This window comes from Nannobrachium achirus, assembly GCF_963921795.1.
Source record: "Nannobrachium achirus genome assembly, chromosome: 22".
NCBI classification, from domain to species: Eukaryota; Metazoa; Chordata; class Actinopteri; order Myctophiformes; family Myctophidae; genus Nannobrachium; species Nannobrachium achirus.
In genome coordinates, this window is record NC_137829.1 from 21,788,229 (window position 1) to 21,812,475 (window position 24,247).

General features: G+C 43.2%; 1 protein-coding gene across 1 annotated transcript in view; it reads left to right on the forward strand.

Moving 5' to 3' along the window:
- Positions 1 to 1,990: 1,990 nt before the first annotated feature.
- Positions 1,991 to 24,247, forward strand: part of wnt6b (wingless-type MMTV integration site family, member 6b) — a gene marked incomplete at both ends in the record, with an annotated part of 57,278 nt that continues 35,021 nt past the window's right edge. Inside the window, one exon of the mRNA XM_080753241.1 lies at positions 1,991 to 2,070. Coding sequence (XP_080609367.1) covers positions 1,991 to 2,070 — 80 coding nt within the window. The remainder of the gene's footprint in view (positions 2,071 to 24,247) is intronic.

Consider the following 24,247-nt stretch of genomic DNA (forward strand, 5'->3'; position numbering starts at 1 on the left):
ATCTCAGAATGGATGTAACCAGCGGAATGCCTCCGTGATTATAGTGGAACATGACTGCGTTCTTTTGCCTTGTGTTACCGTTGTGATTGATTGCATCACTGTGTAGGAACGAAGTGGGATGTCAGAGCTTTTATGGGCGACAGCAGAACAGAGGTGTTGGATTTCAATGGATGTGCCCTTGGCCAGATAGGTGGTAATAATACTACCCACCAGGCTACACACACACACACACACACACACACACACACACACACACACACACACACAGCACACACGCATGCACAATGATGGTTGCACATGCAATGGCATGCATACAAACGTGCACAAATGGATGCGTCCTAGCAACAGTGCAGGCCTGTTGTTTGTGTTTTTCACCTGTAACAACCATGAGAGATGATGCTTGGTTTCCTTATTGGTGGTGGGCGGCTGCAGACACAATAGGAGTCTCCCCAACTGACATCAGTGCTGCACAATCTTCCCAAATAATTCCTAGAAGGATAGTGCGGAAAGGGTACAACATGTAATGACATTATGTCTGGGCTACATTTTAGACAACTGGCATTAATCAAATTAAAAGAAAAACAAACTTAAACCCATTTTTCATCCATGTTATAGCTCTGAATAAAAAGGATGTAAATTAACCTGGGTGACAACAACAAAGCCCGTAGCCAGAAATACAGCAGATGAAAAGGGATCCAGTGTTTCATTCCAGCATACCTGTCTTATCATCCCCATAGACTATTGGCACATCTCACAATATGCGTTATCACACACCTGTGCTGATCTCATCCCATTCCATAATCTCTGATTTCGGCTCTAACCGTAAACACAGCTACCATGGCAGAGTGAACCCTCACGCACGCCGCGTGCGTGCACTGTGTGTGTGTGTGTGTGTGTGTGTGTGTGTGTGTGTGTGTGTGTGTGTGTGTGTGTGTGTGTGTGTGTGTGTGTGTGTGTGCGCGCGTGCGTGTTGACTTGCCGTCAACCCCCTGAAAGCCCACTTTTCTTCTGCTCCCAGCCAGGGTCCTCTCCTAAAAAACTAATTGCAGTTTCTTTCTCCCTCCCCTGAGTGACAGCGAGGATTTCGCTTCGCCCGAAGCGACGTCACCCCAAAAGGTGGAAGATGAGTGCATTTTTCCTCCCTCTCTTATGATCCAAGGAAAATATCACTCTCTCGACGCAGACTGTGACTGTAGGTATAGTAGCCTACAGACGAGACAGACGCGCGCGTTTTGACGCCCCTGTACTACCTGTGGCCGGTGTGAACCCAGAGAGCGCGTATTTTGGACATGCAACTCGCAGCGCCAGTAGAGCAACATCCCCTGTAAACGATTTCGTGCAGTCAGTCAGTGCACGTCAACATTAATACAGAACGTTGGTCTGCTCCTCTCTGTGGAGCCTTTGAATTGTTTTCACGTTTTCTTCTTCTTCTTCTTTTTTTTTGCCCAAAAGTCTGGCTTCATTCCATCAGCCGCGGGGCTCCAAGTGTCCTCACTGCCAGATCGAAATCTCTGCGCTCTTGGAATTTGGGTATTTTGCAGTCAGGAGGGTTTACTCGCTTTTTTTGCGTCACCTTCTATTTCTCTCTCTCTCTCTCTCTCTCTCTCTCTCGGGAGTTCTCGGGACTGCTTCAAAATTCAGCGGCGTGCTCCTCGACACAGACAGCCTACTATGAAGACAATGAAGTCGTTAAGCGACGCGTTCGGGTCACAGATTTGTGTCTGGTAACCTCTTGACCAAGTAGGATGCGCCTGAAAGAGACGCTGCTGCGGTGACTGCCTTGTTCTTGCGCACTTGCAGACAGACAGAGAGCCCTATGAGTTGTGCTGCTGGACCGTGCAGTTACAGAACACCACACACTACGGATGTCCCATGTTTTTTCACACCAAAGAACCCCCACCGCATTCGGCGCTGTCCGGGTTTGTTAATTTAAAACTTTTTTGGTGAGTCACTGACTGACTCTCCCTGGAGGATTTGCTGTACGCTCACCATGACGATCCCACTATCACGAATCCAACTCGCCCTGTTCTTCATCTTGCTCTGCCCGGTCAATATCATTGGACTCTGGTGGTAAGTCAGTGTGGTTTTATATGTGTGTTTGTTTACCACGTGTTGGAGGATATCAGTCCACATAATGTCAAAAGTGTCAGTTGTTGAAAATGAGAGATTGAATGAATAATAGGCTCCTTGGTTGTACAGACGGTGTCCTGTCTGTGACTGTCTCACCGCTTAATAACGTTCCCACATTGCTTGACCAGACCTTTTTACCAACATCTCTATTTCATTACCGGCTTTTCACCCATGTGTTATGGCCATTGTCATTTTTTTGTTTGTCAAATATTTTTCTGTCTGTTCAAATTATTCGGTTCAGTCAGGCCACATTGGGGGATATTCAGTTGTAGGCTACCACACTGAGGTAAATGTATGAAAAGGTATAGGCTATATTGTGATAAAATAAACGAAATAAAGCACACTTTTTAGTGTGCTTTAAGATTAGAAATGGCCTAGCTTTCACAAGTCATTAGGCCTATTTTCCAGCAGATTAATTTAACAACAGCAATTAGGCCTACAGGTAGAAATACAAAATTATTAATATTATTAATATTATTATACATTTTCTATTTTATTAATTACTTTTTGATATTGGACAGGATCCATAATGTGCCACAGTTCTATTTCTCATAGGCCCTTGTGAGAGAACCATTAGTTTTTTTTATTGAGTCTGGTTCTTAGAGTGAGAGAGTAAATGATGAGAAATCGGGGGTCCCTGCCTCTGGTTGAAAAAGTTTGTAAAAAGTCCTGATCTGATTACACTGTGTCTGGTCTGTGAGGAGGTGCTGATCTGCAGCTCATGGAGAGAGATGGAGGGAGAGAGAGACATACAGATAGACAGACAGGGAGAGAGAGAGATGGGGGGGGGGGGGGGAGAGAGAGAGAGAGAGAGAGAGAGAGACAGAGAGAGAGAGAGAGAGAGAGAGACAGACACAGACAGACAGACAGGGGGAGAGAGAGAGAGAGAGAGAGAGAGAGAGAGAGAGAGAGCATTCTAGGGGGAAGAATTTTAAGTAAAGCCAGGGAAAGGAAAGGAGAGGTTATGAGAGGGGTGAGTCTGAGGAAGAGAGACTGGGGGAAATAGACAGAGGTGAGAGAAGTGTCTAAGAAGGAGAGGAGAGGAGAGGAAAGGAGGAGGAAGGAGTGGAGAAGAGGAGAGAGGAGGAGAGGAGAGATATGAGGAGGGTCAGAGTGAGGAATGTCAGGTGGCCCTGGAGGCACTGTGGATATGTCATCATAAAACAATCCGTTGGGCTCAGCACCGCAAGGTGTGTGACAGTCCGACAGACAGACACCAGATCTGTTGATAACCCCCCCCCCTCCCTGCTCTCTCTCTCTCTTCCTCTCTCCCATCATCTTCTCTTTCTTTTGTCTTTTAAGAAAGATTTTAAGAACAACGAGCCCTCTCTCTCTCTCTCTCTTGCAAATCTCTGCAAAGTAGTGACGTTTGAACTTTGAATGTTAAGCTTTGTAATGTTTTTTCCTCCTTTTTTTTTTACACCAGTGAATCCTCCTCCTACTGTTCATTCATAACCCAGTCAAGGTCAGTGGGGGTAGCAGTGTCAGTGAGGTTGTGTGGGCCTGCTTGTATGTTCTAAGCACGCATTGCAAACACACCAAGTATTAGTATTACAGTATTACTGTTGTGTTAAGTATTGCGTGTCTCAAATGGGTTGAGTTAACGGAGTTAAATGGAATCATTTGTTCATTGCTTCATGCAATATTGTTGTTGTGGTTGTTGACAGGGCCTGTATTCCCGGCATGCTAGGATTCTACCATTCCTTTGGGCTCCAATGGTGATTTACGCTGATTTTGTAATCCCATGAAAATTGTTACAATACAAAGAAAAAATAAATGTATGACTCTTACAGTACTACATTATACAATATCACCACTTTAATCCTATTTATCAGGGACAGTTATGACATTTAGGCAATTCGATTTAACCACTTTAACCCTGGCATCCCTATTTTGGCCATGTCAAAGGCAAACATTTTCGAAAGGTTTCAAAAATAGCCAGTCTGCAGGCTTGTAGAACCTTTTTAATAGGATTTAGGTTGGTTGTAATAATAATAACTAGACCAGGTCAACCTGGTTGTGCCAGACCCCCTGTCTGTCATCATCATTTATGACATCATGCCTTTTGTAGGCATGTCATCATCATGTCATCATCATATATACCCTTTATATAGAAAACCCGGACAGACCGACATTTGCTTATGTAGGCCTACCCATTTCATGGGTCTGGCAACTAGAAAGATGCAATTGGAAATTGCGAGTGTGGTTGCTGACGGTTGCTAACTATATTCTACAGTAAGCTAACTGTCATGTGAAGCTCGACCAATTGATTCCCACTCCCATTGATTCCCTACTGATTCCCACTCCCATTGATTCCCTACTGATTCCCACTCCCATTGATTCCCTACTGATTCCCACTCCCATTGATTCCCCAGGACTATAATGTGTTGCCCTGTTGGGCAACCAACCACGCTAACTAGTGTGGTTGCCCATTTATTGTCTGGGTAGCCAAAATGTCATGTGAAGCTTGACCAATCCTCAAGCTAGCACCTCTCCCCCATTGAACTCAATGGACTTACTCTATAATGGTGACGTCCCAGAGAATGCTGCTTCCTGATTGGCTAAACGTTGAGCCAGGAATAGATGAAGATGAACAATGCTGCACTAGAACAATAGTGTGTTGCCCTCCAGGCAACCACACTAATAACCAGAAAGGCAATTCTGGGAAATTGCAAGTGTGGTTGCACTGAGGAATCCACTGGGAACTGAATTCTGTCTTATATTATTACTGTTTAATTGCGACCGTAGGGAGCAAGTTTACTATGAGAACCGTCACATGTATGTATACGTGTAACGCCTGACACTGTGATTCCCCTGACACATCACTGTGACATCACAGGTGACATTGCAGTGATGTCAGATACTCAGAGCAGGGATCTCCATATATGGGCATAAAAGAGATTCTGTTAGGGATCTCCATATATGGGCATAACAGGGATTAGTGATGTCAGATACTCAGAGCAGGGATCTCCATATATGGGCATAAAAGGGATTGTATCCCAGATGATGCCCTGTTAGGAGAAACACAATAACATAATCCATATGGCCAAAACAGATGGCGCGACCTCTCCCTTAGGTGTCTTACTGGTACATTGTGATGGCATGTGACAACAGTGTGTGAAGCATGACCAAAAAAACGTTTCTGTTGTGCAAAGCATGTTCACTTTTCTGGCAAAAAAAACCTCAGACCTAGAACAATAGTGTGTTGCCTATAAACCACACTAATAACTGGTAAGACGCCTCATGGCGACATGCCATCTGGCCAGTGATGTATATCGGACCAGTTACCCATATATGGAGATCCATGTACTGTATATAGTACATCCCTTTTATGCCCATACATGGAGAATTGGAGATCCCTGTCTGAACCAGCCGCACAGATATGTGCTGTCTTCCTCCATAATATGGTAATAATAAGAGGTCCCTAGGACAGAATCATTGGAAATGGGGGTCCATGAATCAAATGACTCAATATGGGGGACTGCGATAAAAACGCTAAAAATACGCTAAAATAAAAATAATGTTTCGAAAATATTGTATAAAAGATTAAGCTTCATATTTTCATATTTGTATTTCTATTCAAAAATGACCACAAAAAGCGTAAAATAATGATAAAATAATCATTTTGGCCATTGTCAGGCTGACTTTGTTTACATCCCTTATCAATCCATATAAAAGAATAGAAGAGGGATATAAACAAAGTTTTTCAAGAAAAAGTTGACTATAGTTGCTTTAAGTACTACGTTACCCACTCCCCTGGCGAATACATGTACATATGTAACTAAAATGAAAGATTTTATGGCATCGTGGCTTAGATGTGCATGTGTGGAACTACACTGCAGTTCTAGGACTGAGCCCTTCCTTGTCTCCCCATTCTGTTTCTCTCCCTCTATTCCTGCCTACACTAAAAAAATATGCTTTTTGAAATCAATTAATGCAAATGATTAATCATCTGTATTTTAGATACATCTGTACATGTATTCGCCAGGGAAGTGGGGAACTTAGTACTTAAACCCTATACTTAGTTGATCCCAAGGACTCTATACTAGGCCCCCTCCTGTTTTTTCTCTATATCCTCGCCAGAAATAACCAGAAATAATAATCTATACAAGTTCACAGTGCTATTTTCGCTGAATGTTGGCCTCAGAATACGGACGCTATAGGGATCAAGTTGGTAAAAACTAATGGTACTGGAGAGGAGAGTGACATCAGTCTTGGTAAAAGAAATGTAAAAAATAAATAAGTTCCTTTGGAAGGGATAGATTCTATAGGGAAGATTTATGTGCTCATCCTCTCCCCTTGTTAAATTCCCAGTTTGACACCATCACTTAAGTTGTCCCACAGGGCAACGTTATCTGATATGGTTATAGTCTGTAAAAGCTGAGTGTACACTGCCTGTTTCTATGGAATCACATCAAACACCTTCAAGTATTTGGTCTACTCAGCCTGGCTGGCTCGCTGGCAGACTGATTGTCTGTCTTACTGGCTGACTGGCTGATTTACTAACCGACTGGCAGTCTGAACGTCTGTCTACACGTGAACGTCTACATGACGAGAATTATCACTCAAATAATCGCTGACTGGCTGGCTGACTGAGGGTACGCACACACCGAACAGGTCATTTGAAACATCCATTCATTTTCAATGGGCCCATGGCGAGAGCGGCACAATGAGGCTTCCTTCAATTTTCCGTATCTGCCGGACAGATCTAATTTGAATAAGGTTCACCTCAAACAACTTCATTCAAATCTGGTCCGACCATCGGATCCGTCCGGCCAGTGAAAGCAGCCCTCCTGTGCCGCAGGTGTGTGACTATGGGAAATGAAACAGGGAAATGATCGAAACAGCAACGCCCCCAGAGATACGCCTCCTCGCCAGAGCCCGTGCCGTACAGAAAAGCGGTCCATGCGTCTAGACACAAAATCGACTGATTTGGTGTGCGCGCGGCTTGACTGACTGACTGACTTGCTTGCTGACTGACTGACTGACTGACTGACTCACTCACTCAGTTCTTATTTTACACGTTCTTTTGATTACGTGCACAGCACACTATCGCACATGCACACGTGCGTACACACACACACACACGCACGCACGCACGCACGCACACACACACACACACACACACACACACATCATGTCAGACTAACAGTGCAGCTGGGGTAAAGCCACACCTGTAGGTCACTCCCCAGTCTGCCAGGACAATGATGCTCTCTGTTGAAAGCTGCTGGTCATACCATCATACATATCTCTCTCTCTCTCTCTCTCTCTCTCTCTCTCTCCCCCTGCCTCTCCATTCTCTCCCTCTGATACACTCTGAATACTTATCATCTAGACACATTGTCATTGAGAGGAGAAAGAGAGAGAGAGAGAGTGCGACGGAGGGAGAGGGGAGATGAAACACTGCTAGATACTGTCCTTTCAGAGCCTCTGCTGATTAGAGACTTCTAATCACTTGGCCTGGGAGCAGAGAGGAGAGAGCACAGCGCCTCACTGGAGTGAGGAATGCCTTTGCTCTCGTATACAACTTGTCACCACGGCACTCAGGAGGGCCATCTTCACTGTGTGTGTGTGTGTGTGTGTGTGTGTGTGTGTGTGTGTGTGTGTGTGTGTGTGTGTGTGTGTGTGCGCAGACTTGGCTGGCAGCCTGCTTGGAGTGTGCCACAGGTGTACTGATCTCTGCCTCTGTAGAGTGTGTGTGTGTGTGTGTGTGTGTGTGTGTGTGTGTGTGTGTGTGTGTGTGTGTGTGTGTGTGTGTGTGTGTGTGTGTGTGTGTGTGTGTGTGTGTGTGTGTGTGTGTGTGTGTGTCAATTCAAGCTCACCTGCCATGAATGGCTCACGGTTAATCTGTTTAATCTCCTACGCTCGCTTTCATGCATATAATATGAGTGAATGTGTTCTCGCACTCACAGGCACGTGCACAAGCACAAATGCGTGCGCTTGTGTGTGTGCATGCACGCACGCACACACCGCACACACCGCAGTCAGGATTGCCATCGTTACCAGCAGAACAACACTTGGATATAACAGATCTTATCCGGTCAGCTTCACTAGAAAAGCATGCAAAGTTACATTTCTAATCTTTCTCCATGCTGACTCCCCTGCCTCCCCCGTTCCATTATTCCTTCTTTGTGTCATTCCAGCCATGTTGTTTCCGTTGTGTTTAAGTATGTTTATGAGTGTTTTGCAACAGTTTGTACGTTTGGACAAAGCGTCATGTATACAGTTTAAAAAAGTGTTGCTTTTGGAGTTGTGATATTTAGTGAGGCATACAGTAGGTGGTAATGAGCAAGTGGCAGCAACATATTTATTCTCCATATTCTGCTTATTTTTTGTTATTTTCTAAAAAAAGAAAATAATAATAATCCCCAAAATAACAGCTTAAGCTCAGCATTGTGAGCTACTGTAGTATTTTAGCTTTTTTTTCTTTTTACATTTTGATATGATTGAAAAGGTCTTTATGACCGGTTGAAAGTGGTTACATCTAAATAACAATTAATAAGATAATATGAAGGAACTCTGGTTCTCTTCTCCATTTCCTGAACCGTAACGGTTTTGGACATATATATGTAGAAGGTTTCTCCACGACATACATGTAGCCTCTATACCAAGGGTCTTCAACAGGGGGTCCTCAGAGTTAAAGCAGGGGGTCCTCCAAATCTTTGTGTGATAGAAACTTGTTTTCTTCTTTTTTATATTAACACTTGAACCCTAGTGTCCCTAGCTATGTTCGGCAAAGAGGTTTGGTGTAGAGGGGGAAAGTACAGAGTGAAAGGTCAAGTTTATTAAGTATTGACGGTTCAAGTGGTTAAATATCTGAAAACACAAATTGACATGATTCCAAAATACACTAATGATTGTGCTGTCAAACAATGAAACTATATGGAATCTATGATAAGGTTGTGGGGGTCCCTGCTTCATCTATCTCTCAACTAAGGGGTCCTTGGCCTGAAAACGTTGAAGACCCCTGCTCTATACATACCGTATAGCCAAAACTGGTCAACTCCAGCCCCACAAACAGAGAACAGAGTGAATAGAGAAGGGCAGGGCGATAGAGAGAGAGAGATATAAGAATTGAAAAAAGGAGGGAAGAGTAGAGGCACAGGAGGAAAGAAGGGGAAAAGGAGAGTCGGGCGGCGGGGGGGGGGGGGGGGGGGGGGTGAGACAGTCTAATCAAGACCAGAGAGATGGGAACAGATAAAGATTAAATAACAATGTGGTTTTGGCACCAGCCAGGGGACTGAATTAAAAGTTTGTCTGTGTGTGTGTGTGTGTGTGTGTGTGTGTGTGTGTGTGTGTGTGTGTGTGTGTGTGTGTGTGTGTGTGTGTGTGTGTGTGTGTGTGTGTGTGCAGGGGTGTCACCAAATTCTGGGCCCTGGGTACGAGGATTCACTTCCAAATATTTTGTGCTTTAACTATTGAAAAATAGCAGATATACAAGCTCACACTGCGAGCTTGTAGATCTGCTATTTTTGGAGTCTTTGAATATTTCAAATCCTTCTGAGGTTTTTTGAAAAACCTATGTTTCTATGTCAGTGGTGCTCAAACCTTTTCATGTTGAAGGACCCCCAGAATTATATGTATTTGGTCACGGACCCCCATCTCAAAATATTTAGTTCCAGGGACCAGATCTACAAGCTCTACAAGCTCGCATGTATATCTGCTATTTTTCAATAGCTAAAGTCTATAAAATAAGTAAGGCTCCTCCACCTTGGGCCCTAGTAACTCAGTCCCACTTCCCCCCCCTTGTGACGCCCCTGTGTATGTGTGTGTGTGGTGTGGTGTGGTGTCGTGCCTTGTGGTGTCGCGTGACACAGACCGCAAAAATAACCACACCTGCGCATATTAATTATTATTTGTTTACGTGCAAGAGAGACTGTGTGTGTGTGTGTGTTTGTTGGTTTATGGATGTGTACTGTATGTATGTATGTACAGTGTATGTGGTTATGTGAAGCAGCAGTCATTGTATTCCATGTTGAGTCCACAGCTCTGTGCCAGTGCACTGCACTGCATGCGATCCAGAGAACACCACACTTACTGTAACAGTATGTTCTTTATGTTTCCTCTCCTCTCCATATAATTGTTCCTATTTGTAAGTAGTTTGTCTTGCTTTCCTCCGAATCCCCTCTTTGATCTTTATATTTATGTATCCTGTTTTCCTCATTTTCTCTCTCTCCATCTCCCCTAATTGAAGTCAAACAGTATGTTTCACTTCAATTGGACGTGGGGGAAGGGGGTGGGTGGGCTGTACGGTACCACAGCCAACGAGCCCCAACCCCCCTCCCCCCCCTTCCGACCCCGTAAACCCCCGGGGACTTTTCACAAACAAAAGAGAGATCCCACAATTTCTTTTTTCGTTTCTAAGAAACACTCATCATAATACAGAAAGATCTGACTATAACAAATCATTGTAAATTGCAGCGGAAAAAGTATTGCCGTATTGTTTGAATTGATTTATTCAGATTTGCTCAAAAAAGACCAAAACAGCACATAAACAAAGTCAGACGTGTAGTACAGTATGTAGTCCTCTCGTCGGTAGCGCTGTCGCCTCACAGCTAGAAGGTCCTGGGTTCGATTCCCGCCGGGGGGCGCTGTGGGCGTGTTCTTTGCTCTGTGTCATCATGCCCACACTCTATAGGTGGGGTTGGCAAAAGGGCCTTTCTGTGTGGCGTTTGCATGTTCTCCCTGTGTCTCCTAGGGTAGATACCCTCACAAAAACATGCAGTAATCCTGGTCTCTATACTGCCTCCCCCTGGCCAGCCGGGGTGCCTGATGGAGGGGAATGGAACTGTTTGGAATAATGTGTTCCTTCCACCCGGGGAAGCTCCACCCTGTCAGGTGATAAGAAGCGGCTTGCTCACTCCTCATGCACTGAAGGAAGCATGAGCTCAGTTCGGGGCCGTCCCCAGGTTGGCAGAAGGAAAGCAGAGCCCAGGATTACAGCTTAGGCAATTGGCACCGGGTGATAAATGGGTTACAAAATCGTGGGATAAAAATCTAAGAAATAAGAGGCACCCTCTTCAATAATAAATGACTATGGCTGTACTGTGCCCGAGTCCAACACTGTGGATCCACTCCCTCCACCGAGCTGACTGGTTCTGGTCTGGAATCATGACATGAAACAGCGGCTTCTCTGTTGAAGAAGTGATTATCCAATCAGCACCTTGGGTGGGACTAATGCTCTTGTCAAACAATGTCAAGCTGCGCGCTGGAACCAAGGATAACAAGACAGAGCTATCAAGTCTGTTCTAAATCGAGTAAAAGCACCAATTATACGTTGAAATCTGAACAGCACTCTGCTTTGAAAGTATTTATTCCAAGGGGAGATAGTTTTGTGTCGGCAACTCGGCATGGCTACGCATCAGTGTCTACTTATAATGACGTGGTATAATGAGGCGGTCTCTAGTGATTGGTTCGGGGCCCTCCCACGCGGAAATTGATTAGAGTGGAGGTAATGTCAGAGTGAACATGGAAATAATATTGAGAAGTGACAGTTCTGTTTTATATCAGGCAAACAAGTTTGTGTATGCGACGTGGCGGTCGCTTATCTCCCAATTAGGGAGTCTTACTGGTATCAGGCAAACAATACTGTACCTATCTTAGCTAAACAGGATGCACAACATTGACATTTTGTCTGAACCGGCTGTCTGTCTGTCCATCTGTCAGTCACGTCACACTTTTGCCCTACTCTTATCTCCGGCACCGTTGCCCCTATCCATGCCAAACTTTGCACACACACACTCCTTGGATGGCAACTCACAACCTCCACCCCTCATTTCTCACATGGCCCTCTTCTAGCGCCACCATCAGGCTGATTTTTGCTAAACACATTTTTGGACACTACAGCTTTTGGCCTAAAATCACGCAAAGCGGTACACAGTATCTCTAAAGTCATGTCATCAACATGGATCTGTCCCATTTTCCATATTCCCTCCTGATTGGCTACCATTGCCTTCTAAAGTTTGTGTATGCGACCTGACGGTCGCTTATCTCCCAATTAGGGAGTCTTAGTGGTATCTAATTATTTTCCATTGACCAATATTGAACAACTCCTGTCGTTACGGCACAATAAGCCGGCCTCACAGTGAAATGCCAAGACGTCTAACTTGATAATCCATGCATGGTAAAATACAATTTTTCAGCGCATCACATATTACACTACCAATATTATTTTTCTGTGACATTTATAAAGATTGCAACTTTCTCTTCCACATAGCCCTATTGACTCACACACAGACTGCAGAAGAGAGAGAGAGAGAGAGAGAGAGAGACCATTCAGTTAAAGCTCACATCTGAATAAGGCCAAGATACATTTATAAACGTGACAACATACCCCGCGCACCTACTGTATGTCACACAGTCCACGTGCACGCAGATAGTTTAGTTGTGGCTTATTCCAAAGGTTATGCAACCACTGTTCGTACAGTGGCAAGTTTACATTAATTAGTCAACTACAGGTGACCACATGCACACATCAGACACAGACAGAGAGAGTGAGACATGGAGAGAAAGGGAGAAAAACACAGTTTGACACTACTGCCGTGCCTTTCTGCCAGGGATTTGCAGTCGACTGAGGGTGCAATTGTAGGCTCAGAAGGTAGGGCTTTGAAAGGGAAGGTTACTGATTCAATTCCCAGCTTCTTGTCGAAGTGTCCTTGAGCAAGACGATGAACCCCTAACTGCTCCAGATCAGTGGTTCTCAACCTTTTCAGGCCACAACCCCCAAAATAATCATATTTTAACTGAGAGTTTAGGTGTTAATTTTGTATAACACGGTTCTAGTGTGAAAATAGCAGATCTCCATGTAGATCGGCTATTTTCAAAATGTCTGCAATTCTTTTTCTGTCATTTTAGAGGTATTAAAAAGCCCCTAAATTGGTACTTTAGAAATGTGCAGATACCCTCTATACACTTAAACTTTATGTTAGTTTGTTTACTGCTGAGTGAGAAAACAATGTTGCACATTATCATGTCAATCACCTGGGGACCCCCAAAATAATTTGGGGAACCCCCTGGGGGTCCCGAACCACAGGTTGAGAACCACTGCTCCAGATGAGCAGGTTGGTGCGATGCAGGGTGTCCTGTGAATGTGCTTGTGAATGAGTAAATGTGAAGAAAGAAAAAAACAACATTTTATAGCGCTACCTGTGTGCAATCCATTTACCATTTACTTAAACTGCGATCCTGGGTGCAGACCTGATTTATTAGGCCTACTGGATACTACACTCATACAGTATGATCTCATATCTTATGAGATATGAATGCTCATCTTTACCTCCACATTATGGAAGTGTGGAGGAGTGTTTTATATGGGGAATGTTGGATCTTCGGGTGGCTTATTAAGTTTCGTATTATCATGTAATTCCATATTAGAGTGTGTGTGTGTGTGTGTGTGTGTGTGTGTGTGTGTGTGTGTGTGTTTGTGTGTGTGTGTGTGTGTGTGTGTGTGTGTGTGTGTGTGTGTGTGTGTGTGTGTGCGTGCGTGTGTGCGTGTGCGTGCGTGAGAGAGAGAGAGAGAGAGTGACACTGCTAAAAGGATCAAACATAACAATACATGTGTGCATATGCGTACTGCTGTGTGTTTTATATCAAAGACGTGCATCACTGTGAGTTAATTATTGTTTGTTTAAAGGCGGGAGTATGTTTTATTTTATTTGTGTTTGCACTTTGCAGTAATCCGACTGGGTTTAAAAAAAAGTACAATACAAAAGTAGTATAAAGTAGGCTATGATACGATGTAATTATACAAAACCCAAAGTAATGACTACACTAATTACAAAAATTGCCTTGTAATGTGTAGACTATTCAGTCTGGCTGCATTTCAAAGTAATCTGGCCCAACCCTGAATATCAAGGAGGCCTTAGTGATTCCAGTATAGCTGCCTTGCAGGAACGTGCACACATAGACATCAAAGGGGGCTTGAGGCCCAGCCCTTTTACCCGTCTGTAAAAAGTGCCCTCTCCAGACCATGTATGCTGTTTTCACCATGCCATACATGAAGGCAGCATTCAAGAGAATTGCTTTGTCCAAACTCTCCTGAACTTGAATTCAGCATCTTATGTTGAAAGAATTGCCCTCTCTGTGTAGAAATACATGCCATACGCCACATCTCCAGTATTCCCTTGATTATGCTTAGCTTAGTGTAGCATCAATACCGAAAATAGACAACCTCCAAGCTCTGCGACGTGTTCTGAGCCTCTCTAACATTCTCTGCACGCAGTGGCGTCAGTTAAAAAAAAGCTAAGGTATGGCAACATGACTGGTGTCTTGCACGCGCGCCCTCACATGTGTGCAAGACACCAGTCATGTTGCCATACCTTAGCAACAGGCACAGTGAAAAGTACATTTTTCTTTTTCTTTTTTTCTTTTTTTTTAACAATATTTTTATTTTGTTTTTCATTTTTTCAAAAAAAACATACAAAACAACATACACAGGACAACAACAGACTACCTACAGACAAAACAAGCAAAACAAAAGAAAGTACAACAACATACAAAAAGAACAACCCAAAAAAAAAAACCTGACACTAACACGACACACAAGAGCATTAAACAACAATGATACAAAGAGCACATATACCATCCGAAAAGTACATTTTATTATTTCCCCCTATAGCCAAGGTATGGCAGCTGCCATAGCTTGCCATACCCAATTCTCCCTTTTGCAAATCCCGCCCCATTCTGCCCTGTTACTATGATGGGACATTTGACCCTGGGCAGATTGTTTTTATAGTGGCAGTGAATGGGATTTTTTTATTTTTTTATAGCCTCATTACAGCTATATAAAGTACCAAAGGAAAAACATCTAGGTGATATTAATAAAAAGGGAAGACAAAGGTACAGTAGTTACATTGCAAAACAGGGGGTTTACCCGAAAGTATATGTTTTAATTTGTTTAATCCCAGTGGGACAGAATCCTCTTTGCAGATTCTTTTATAGTGGTAGTGGATGGGTTTTTTTTTCTTCATAGCCTCATTACAGCTATATAAAGTACCAAAAAAAACACATCTACGTGATATTAATAAAAAGGGAAGAAAAAGGTACAGTAATTACATAGCAAAACAGTAGTTTTCCCCCGAAAATAAATGTTTTAATTAGTTTAATCCTCTGGATCAGAGATAGAATAGAAATAGAAAGAGAAGCGCATTGCATCTTGGGTAGGAAGAGGACAGAACTATAATGTTTCTCCTCACATAATAGGCTGGCTTTTCGTAATTCTGCCCATTTAAAATATATGTACCCAATCGTGACTCTTAGACCATTGATAAGGTCCATGTGAACTAGTTTGTTGAAGCTTATTCATTACAATGATCAAAACGCTATGGTCGCGAGCGGCCTGGCCGTGCTCCGCAGTGCGGACAGCCGGTGAAAGACGGCTGCCACTTTCTCCGACTGCAGAACTCCACCCCCGCTTGCAAAAAGTGAATGTATGTTTCTGGTTGGCCAGTCAGGGAGTCTCAGGGACCAATCAGAAGGCTGACTAACGGTGAATTGACGCCTCTGTCTGCACGTCCATGCTGCCTTGCATAACATAACAGCAAGTGTCTCCTCCGCCTGGCGCAGTTTCAATAGTTTTCATCTGGCACTTGAGGTCAAGTTCAAGGTTAGGCCTAGAATTATTTAATGCTTTAAGTATTGAAAAATAGCAGATATACAAGCTCACAGCATGGTACCGAGTGCTGTGCTGCAAGCTTGTAGATCTGCTATTTTAAATTGTGTGTTTTTTTATTTTTGCAAGTCTTTGAATATATCTTTTTAAAAGCAAACATTTGTAACTCAAATATTAGCTTCTGGGGGGTCCCTGGAACAACATGTTTTGAGATGGGGGTCTGCGGCCAAATACATGTAATTTTGGGGGTCCTTGACATGAAAAGGTTTGAGAACCACTGATTTAGAAGACATTTATAGGATCGGGTCAAAAATATTCAAAGACTGGCACAAATGTTGTATCTTAAAGGGATAGTTCACCCCCCAAAATTAATCGATTACTCACCCCATGTAGAGTTTTCATTCATGGATTTAAAAAAATATATTATTATTATTATAATGATTTTGTTTTTTGTCGCATTCCTAAGCCAATACTTTGAGGAGACTCTTTGTGTCTCCATAGGGATTAAAGCATGCAGGCTCTTATGTCTCCATAGGGAACCACTGTTGGTCATCAAATTAGGAACGCAACAAAAACAAACAAATGCATGAATTCAAGTCTCTGTGGCATGAGTAATTGTACTTTCAATTGGATTAATTTAATTAAGAAAAAAAGAAGGCACACATCAGATTCAGAATCAGTCTTAGGTGACTGACAGCGTGCTACTGATACTGTAAATGACTGTAGCTACGTAAGGTCCCTGCCGAGAGTTCATGGCCACCTCCTCTGTGACGGTTCAATGGTGTTCTTAAACACACTTTTTTTTTATCTACACTCCCTCTGCCAACCTGGCGAGACAATGGACTGACCTCATGCTTCCTTCTATGCATGAGGAGTTCAAGCCGCTTCTTTTCACCTAACAGGGGAGAGATTTCCCTGCTGGACATAGCGTGTGGAAGTAACATGTTATTCCAACCAGTTCCTTTCCCCTCCATCAGGCGCCCCGGCTGGCCAGAGCGAGGCAGTATAGAGACTAGGATTACTGCATGTTTTTGTGAGGGTACCTACCCTAGGAGACACTGGGAGAACATGCAAACTCCACACTATGTCCACCTCCCCTAAAGGAATTCATAAAAAGGAAGCCTGATAGAGGACTCAATACTAGAGCAATCACTAGAGGGGATTGCGAAGTACCGTACCGGGTAACCGCTTTTGGAAAAAACACCCTTTCAGTGCAGGGATGTTCAATCTGGAATGACCTACCTCTAACAATAAGAGACTGTTTGTCATTTCCATCCTTCAAGTTCAATCTAAAAAAATGGTTAGTTGACAATCAAACCTGTGACCATGTATAGTTCTAAGAGTACAGCTCATGCCATGTACGTATATTTTTAACTATCCTTTTTTAATGTAGGGTACTGTTAGTAATGTGTTGTTTTTTTTTTTTTTTTCTTGGTTCAGGAAAAATAGTATTTGTATGTATGTTCTTAGGCGCCCTCTCCTAATGTAGGGTTACTGTTTGTTGGTATGTATTGTTTTGTCTTCATGTGGGGACTACGGATGAAATTTAGCATTCTTGCTAATTCCGGCTTATTTACATTGCATTCATGTAGTGTTCATTAATATGCATTGTCCCGTCTAAATAAACAAATAAAGTAAAGTAAGTACACAGAAAGGCCCTTTCGCCAACCCCACTTAGACAACCCTAAACACTCTTCTGACACGTTCTTGGTGGGAGTTGTTGCCCATGTGGAGGATGGTACAAAGCGCTGTTACATCCGGAACACGATGCTTCCCTACTGTAGGTAACACAAGCAATTTGTCCACCAATGCATCATTGTGGTGTGCACCTAATTAACAATTTGACTGCTAATGACGTGTCTTAACATACGAAAATCCAACGCCCACACCGCCCATACCTTAAGAGCAGCAATTTAACATTGGTCTATGCATATCATTCATGCTGCTCTGAGAGCAGCATTGACAAAATGCCCCCAGAGCAGCAATTTAACATTTGTCTTTTGGCTTATGTTGTGTTTTCAAAGGTCAATGAAAACACTGAATTGTTGGCAAGGGCAGAGTAGACAACGTTTTGCCTCTGGCAGTTAATGCAACATCATATTGACGTCGCAAGACATATCTAACTATTAATTTAGTGAATGTCTGTCAGTCTGACTGTCTGCATGCTGATATCACTGATACTATACAGTTTTGCCTCCATTGTTACTGTCTGTCTGCATGCTGACATCACATTATAGTACTGACATCACAGGCTGGCCTGGACACGGAACAACCATGTATGGGCATAAAGATCTGCCCAACAGGCACTCCAACATTACTTCTGAGACTCCTACATTCAATCCCTCAGATACTGTGCACAGTGCACACCCCTGTGCACATATCCCCGGGCACAGAAGTTAGGAATAATTTTGATATGTTGCCGATGCTGATGCCGTTGTAAAGCTCTTTGTAAAACTGCAATCCGCCCCTTATATGACCTACCCAGGATTCGAACCATGGCGAGGGACCAAACATTCACCGCTCATAGCAGGCAATCCCCGCTTGTCCAGAGGGCCAAGGGAGATATTGTGCTTATTGTGCAGTACTAGTTGTCAACCACCTAACACCGGGTTCTAGATCCCTCAAAGGAAGGAGTAGGGAGACCACCTCTACCCACTGCAGATACCGAGTTATATTGTAACCAGTAAGACTCCCTAATCGGGAGATAAGCGACCGTTGGTCGCTTATCTCCACAAATAGGCCAAAAGTTTGTTTTACCAATTATCAAGACATACGGGCAGTTGACAGTTTGCCATGGTTACTCATTGAAGTTGAATCTCCATATATGGAGATAACCTACGCATCACACTAAGTCTGACCTCACCAGCCCATATTTGGGCATGAGCAACTTATGTCTCCATATATGGAGATATGATGACATCACACAGTCCTCAGCCGATGATGTGGCGTGATGTCATACAATACACAAACGAGCCCTACAGTATAAAGGGGCAATTCTTGCCAGGAAAGAAGCATTTCTTTGACTCAGACCTTATCGCCAGGGTTGGCTTATAGCAGCTGTCGGTAGGACCATATATGGATTCTGTTAGTGTGGATCTCCTAACAGGGCATCATCTGTAGGGGTGGATATTGGCAAGAATCTCACGATGCAATACGTATCACGATACTTGGGTCACGATGCAATAGTATCACGATAAATTGCAAATCTTTGCGATACGATACTATTGCGATACTATTGCGATATATCAGCTTTAAAAGCTGAAGGCGCTGCTCTAATGTTGTTGTCTTCGTTGTTCGCAGCCATTTTCTCAAGAGACCTCACCCACTGAACCGTGGGAAGGGGAAGTAGCTACTATAGTACAGCGACATCTAGAGGCAGCGGAGTGTCAGGACCTGACTTCTACCATTGGTTCATATGCATGGGAACATTTTTTATTTTTATAAGTATCGCGATACTACTGCCTGAAGTATCGATACAGTATTGGCAGATAAACTATTGCGATGTATTGCGATATCGATTATATTTCCCACCCCTAATCATCTGGGATACCATCCCTTTTATGCCCATATATGGAGATCCCTAACAGAATCCCTTTCATGCCCATATATGGAGATCCCTAACAGAATCCCTTTTATGCCCATATATGGAGATCCCTAACAGCATCCCTTTTATGCCCATATATGGAGATCACTAACAGCTAACAGAATCCCTTTTATGCCCATATATGGAGATCCCTAACAGAATCCCTTTTATGCCCATATATGGAGATCGCTAACAGAATCCCTTTTATGCCCATATATGGAGATCCCTAACAGAATCCCTTTCATGCCCATATATGGAGATCCCTAACAGAATCCCTTTTATGCCCATATATGGAGATCCCTAACAGAATCCCTTTTATGCCCATATATGGAGATCCCTAACAGAATCCCTTGTATGCCCATATATGGAGATCCCTAACAGAATCCCTTTTATGCCCATATATGGAGATCCCTAACAGAATCCCTTTTATGCCCATATATTATGGAGAAATCCCTGCTCTGAGTATCTGACATCAGTGTGATGTCACCTGTTTATGCCCATATATGGAGATCCCTGCTCTGCGTATCTGGTTGCTATGGTAAACAGTTGGTTGCTAGGGTAAAAAAACATGGTTGCTATGGTAAACAGTTGGTTGCTAGGGTAAACAGTTGGTTGCTAGGGTAAAACCATGGTTGCTAAGGTGGTTGCTAACGTACACTAACAAACCAGCAACAACAGACTGTTGCCACAGCAACGTACACAAAGGTTTGTGTACACATGTGGTGTGATGTCATACTGATGCGGAGATATGAGCAGGGCAAAGGTGTGATGTGTGACCGACGGACGGACGGACGGACGGACGGACGGACGGACGGACGGACGGCCGGTGGAGGTTTTCATAGTAAACTGCTCCCTGACGGTCGCAATAACATACTCTACCATGCAAATTGGTTAAAATAACGTTTTAGTCAATAAAATAAATTCCAGATTCCAGCTTTAACTCGTTATTGATGACATGATGACCAATATATTGTGCATCCCTATAACTGTAACACATTACAACCACATAACGTCTTTATTCTCTCTGTCCCCACTATCAGATGGATCAGATGAAAAATTCAAACACTTTGTTCTGATGGTCATTAAAGGCCACAAATTCCTGCCAGATTACCTTTCTGTGTAACTGATCGAGTTTGTCTTGGTTGCACATGGCAGACAGCAGTGTTGTTCGTGCCATTGTGGATCATAGCCATGTTTTCAGTGTTGGAAACTGGAACCACCATCTAGGGATGGGACGATATGAAAACTTCATATCACGATTATTGTGACCAAAGAAATAGCGATTTACGATATTATCGCGATAATCAAAATGTCCCCAACACCCATTATCCTGGGGCGGAACGTTTGCCAAAAAATAGCAGATGTACAAGCTCATAACGCGTCCCAACGCGACGTGTTGTGAGCTTGTAGACCGGCTATTTTTTGGCAAAGAGATTGGGTAGAGAGTAAAAAAAAGACTGTATCAAGTACGTATATTATAAGTACATTTTACCAATAAAGGGTTTAAATGGTACCGGTTATGCAGCTCAGCAAATTAAAAGGTGAATTGATCCCAGTGCATGATGGAGGACGATTTAACGATGAATGTAATCTCCACGATACGATCATTGTGAGTGTTTTTTATCACGATAAACGATAATATTGCATATCGTCCCATCCCTACCACTAGCATGAACCCAATGAGAACTTCCACTCGAGGAAATAATCCTCACACTTCTTCCTGCCTTTATGTCGGTGCTTCTCAAACATTTTTCATGTCAAGGACCCCCAAATTGATATACATTAGGTGACAGACCTCTACGAAAATGTTTTGTGCCAGAGAACTCCAAAAGAGAGGATTTGTGCTCACGATTTTCACAGCTATAGTATTTTTCAAAATACTATACTATAGCTGATCTACGTGCTCAAAATGCTTCACAGCATGTTGTGAGCTTGTAGATCGGCTATTTTTGAATAGCCAAAGTATAAAATAGGATTAACATGGGTTCCCCCCAAGGACCCCTGTGGGTACCCGGACCCCAGTTTGAGAACCACTGCTTTAGATCTCCTGGTTGTGACCTGGACTAGCATGCAGTTGGCTATAGCGGCCAGGGTATGCGCATGCATAAAATGAATGGCAAATCGAGTGGCAAAGTGAGTTTAATGTAGTTTAACGTGGTTTAATGCAATCAGATAGGACTTTTCTGTTTGGATGTATGGGCTGTTAAGGCCAGAAAGTAGTTTTTTGCCACTCAGTAGGTGTTCCCGCATAACTTCTGGATATGATGATGATGTCTCGCGCATATCCTCTGTTCATTCTGATTTGTTAATCTGATTAGTTTGACTTCTTTTGCAGTTTTACATTGGGGATGCATGTCTTCCCTAAATCTATGCCGTTGTACCTATCCACCCCCTCTCTCTCTCTGTGTCTCTCTCTCTCTCTCTCTCTCTCTCTCTCTCTCTCTCTCATGCCTCCCTCTTACTCTGGCGTCCCAGACGAGCGCTTGTCGTGACTGTTTTCATCTCTAGCATACTTGAGGGATTAAGGACGGATGAAATTCGCTCGTTTCGTGGGTGGAGCAAAAAAAGAAAAGAAGAAAAAAGACAGACAGAGCCAGGGCAGCGCAGTGCTGTATCTGTGGCATTCATGTGACTTCTAATGAAACCGGAGGTCGTGCTGGGCTTTTACACTTTTAATCTCTCTTGGACCTGCACCCTTAGGTCCTCCTACACAGTAAAACCCTGAGGTTTATATTGTATGGTGCAGTTTTTGAAGGAGAAAAAAAAGAAACTGGAAAGCTGTCTAGATGTGTCCAAATAAGGGTGAAATTGTGAAAAACAATCTGCTACTCACAGGGGTTAAATATTTCAGTCTTGAGGATTCCATAGGGGCTATTTCTGAGATCAGTGCAGATCCGCAAAGAAATTAAAAAAATAAGGGGGAGGTGTAGTGATGGCCCCAGCGTGAATGACAAAGTCGTCAAAATGCTTGTCAAGTGATCTCCAAACTAAAAAGCAGTCAAGATAGGAGTATTTGAACTGGCCAGACTAGCAATAGAATACAGAACAGAACAGAACTTCAGAAGATACTTCTATAAAATGATTGGATTGAAGCATGGATTGGCACACACACATTCAGTGAAGGCAGTTCAGAACTTCAGGGAAACACCCCAAATATTGGGGTGCCATTTTTCAAAAATCACATATTGGGACATGGTCTGAAATTACATTTCAGTATCTGCCAAAGCAACTGCAATGGTGTTATGACTATGAGCCAAGTGTGCATTTTTAAATAATGATTCATATTTTTGAAATTATTTTCAAAAATACATTTTGTTTCGTGCTGCTTTTAGAAAATTGTAATACCAGTAACATATGTTTGTCTTCATTCTTATATAGACTGCAGTTTGGTAGAAAATCACAGTGTATTTGTCTGTCTCTCTGAGTCCTCTACATCAGTGGTTCCCAAACTTTTCAGGTCGAGACCCAAAGAGAGAGATTAGACATTTGCCTGGGAGCCAAACTAGTGAAAATAGCAGATCTACAAGCACACAACGTGCCGCTTCGCTCGCTTTACAAGCTGGTATGTTCACTACTTCGAGCTTGTATTTTCGCTACTTCTTAATTATTATATCTTTTATGTATGGAATTTCTTAGATTTGTTTGCTTGTTTGTTTGAAAATTGCACAGAATAGGGATGCCACGGTTCAAATAATTAACAAAATAAAAATAGATCGCATAAACATAAAAAAAGGCAATATTGAATCAATACAATATAGATTGCAAAACTTTGGTAAAGCAGTGATAATATTCCCAACAGTCATGTACAGATACAGAATTTGAACTACGTATCTGAGCTGACATCTGGCCTGTTTGACACAGTCCTTCTGCGAACGATTACTATTTGTATAATATTGTGCCGTTATCTCATTCGATCTACCCCTATCTCTCTCTCTCTCTGTCTATTCTGGGACTTTTATCTTCAGGATTAGTTCATGCGAGACAGTGTTTTGGTAAGGCTCTCGATCATATCGCTGGCTTTACAGAGGATCTCGCCTGGTGTTTTGGTTGGAGTCCGTTTAACCACGCTGATCAGCGTGGAGAGTTTTGACTGAGACACTTTGCATGAAATGGCTAAACAAGATCTTTATAGTCCCCCCCCCTCTCTCTCTCTGTGTGTGTGTGTGTGTCTGTGTGTGTGTGCGTGTGTGCATGAGTGAGTGCTTGCGTGCGTGCGTACGTGCTTGCGTGCGTGTGTGTCTGTGTGTGTGTGTGTTTGTGTGTGTGTGTGTGTGTGTGTGTGTGTGTGTGTGTGTGTGTGTGTGTGTGTGTGTGTGTGTGTGTGTGTGTGTGTGTGTGTGTGTGTGTGTGCGAGTGTGGCTGTGATGAATGAGAACTTTAGTGTCAATAATTGGGAAACAGGAAGAATAACTAACCACTGCCTGATTCCTATCTCAATGGTACATGCGTGCATGGTGCATGCATGGTGCGTGCGTGTGTGTGTGTGTGTGTGTGTGTGTGTGTGTGTGTGTGTGTGTGTGTGTGTGTGTGTGTGTGTGTGTGTGTGTGTGTGTGTGTGTGTGTGCGCGCGCGCACGTGCACGCTCTGGAGCGCGTGCATGTATGTGCAGTATGTATGCAGCATGGTACAGTAGGTGTTCACGCAAGTGTGCATGTGTGAACTGTACAGCACCTAGCCAAATGCACCTTACATTGTGCAGTTATTGTACCTTTTTACTGCTATTTATAATGCTATCTGTATTGCTCTTTCTTCGGCTATGTGTCCCGTTGCTGCAGTGTCGAGGTGGCCGATTTACTCTATTACTCTTTTATACTTGTATTTGTATAATGGGATATAACAATGAATTATCTTGAACTTGAATCTTGTGCGAAAGTTTGTGGGTTCATGTACAGATGTAGTGTAACTGTGGCGGTTTGAAGCCGAGC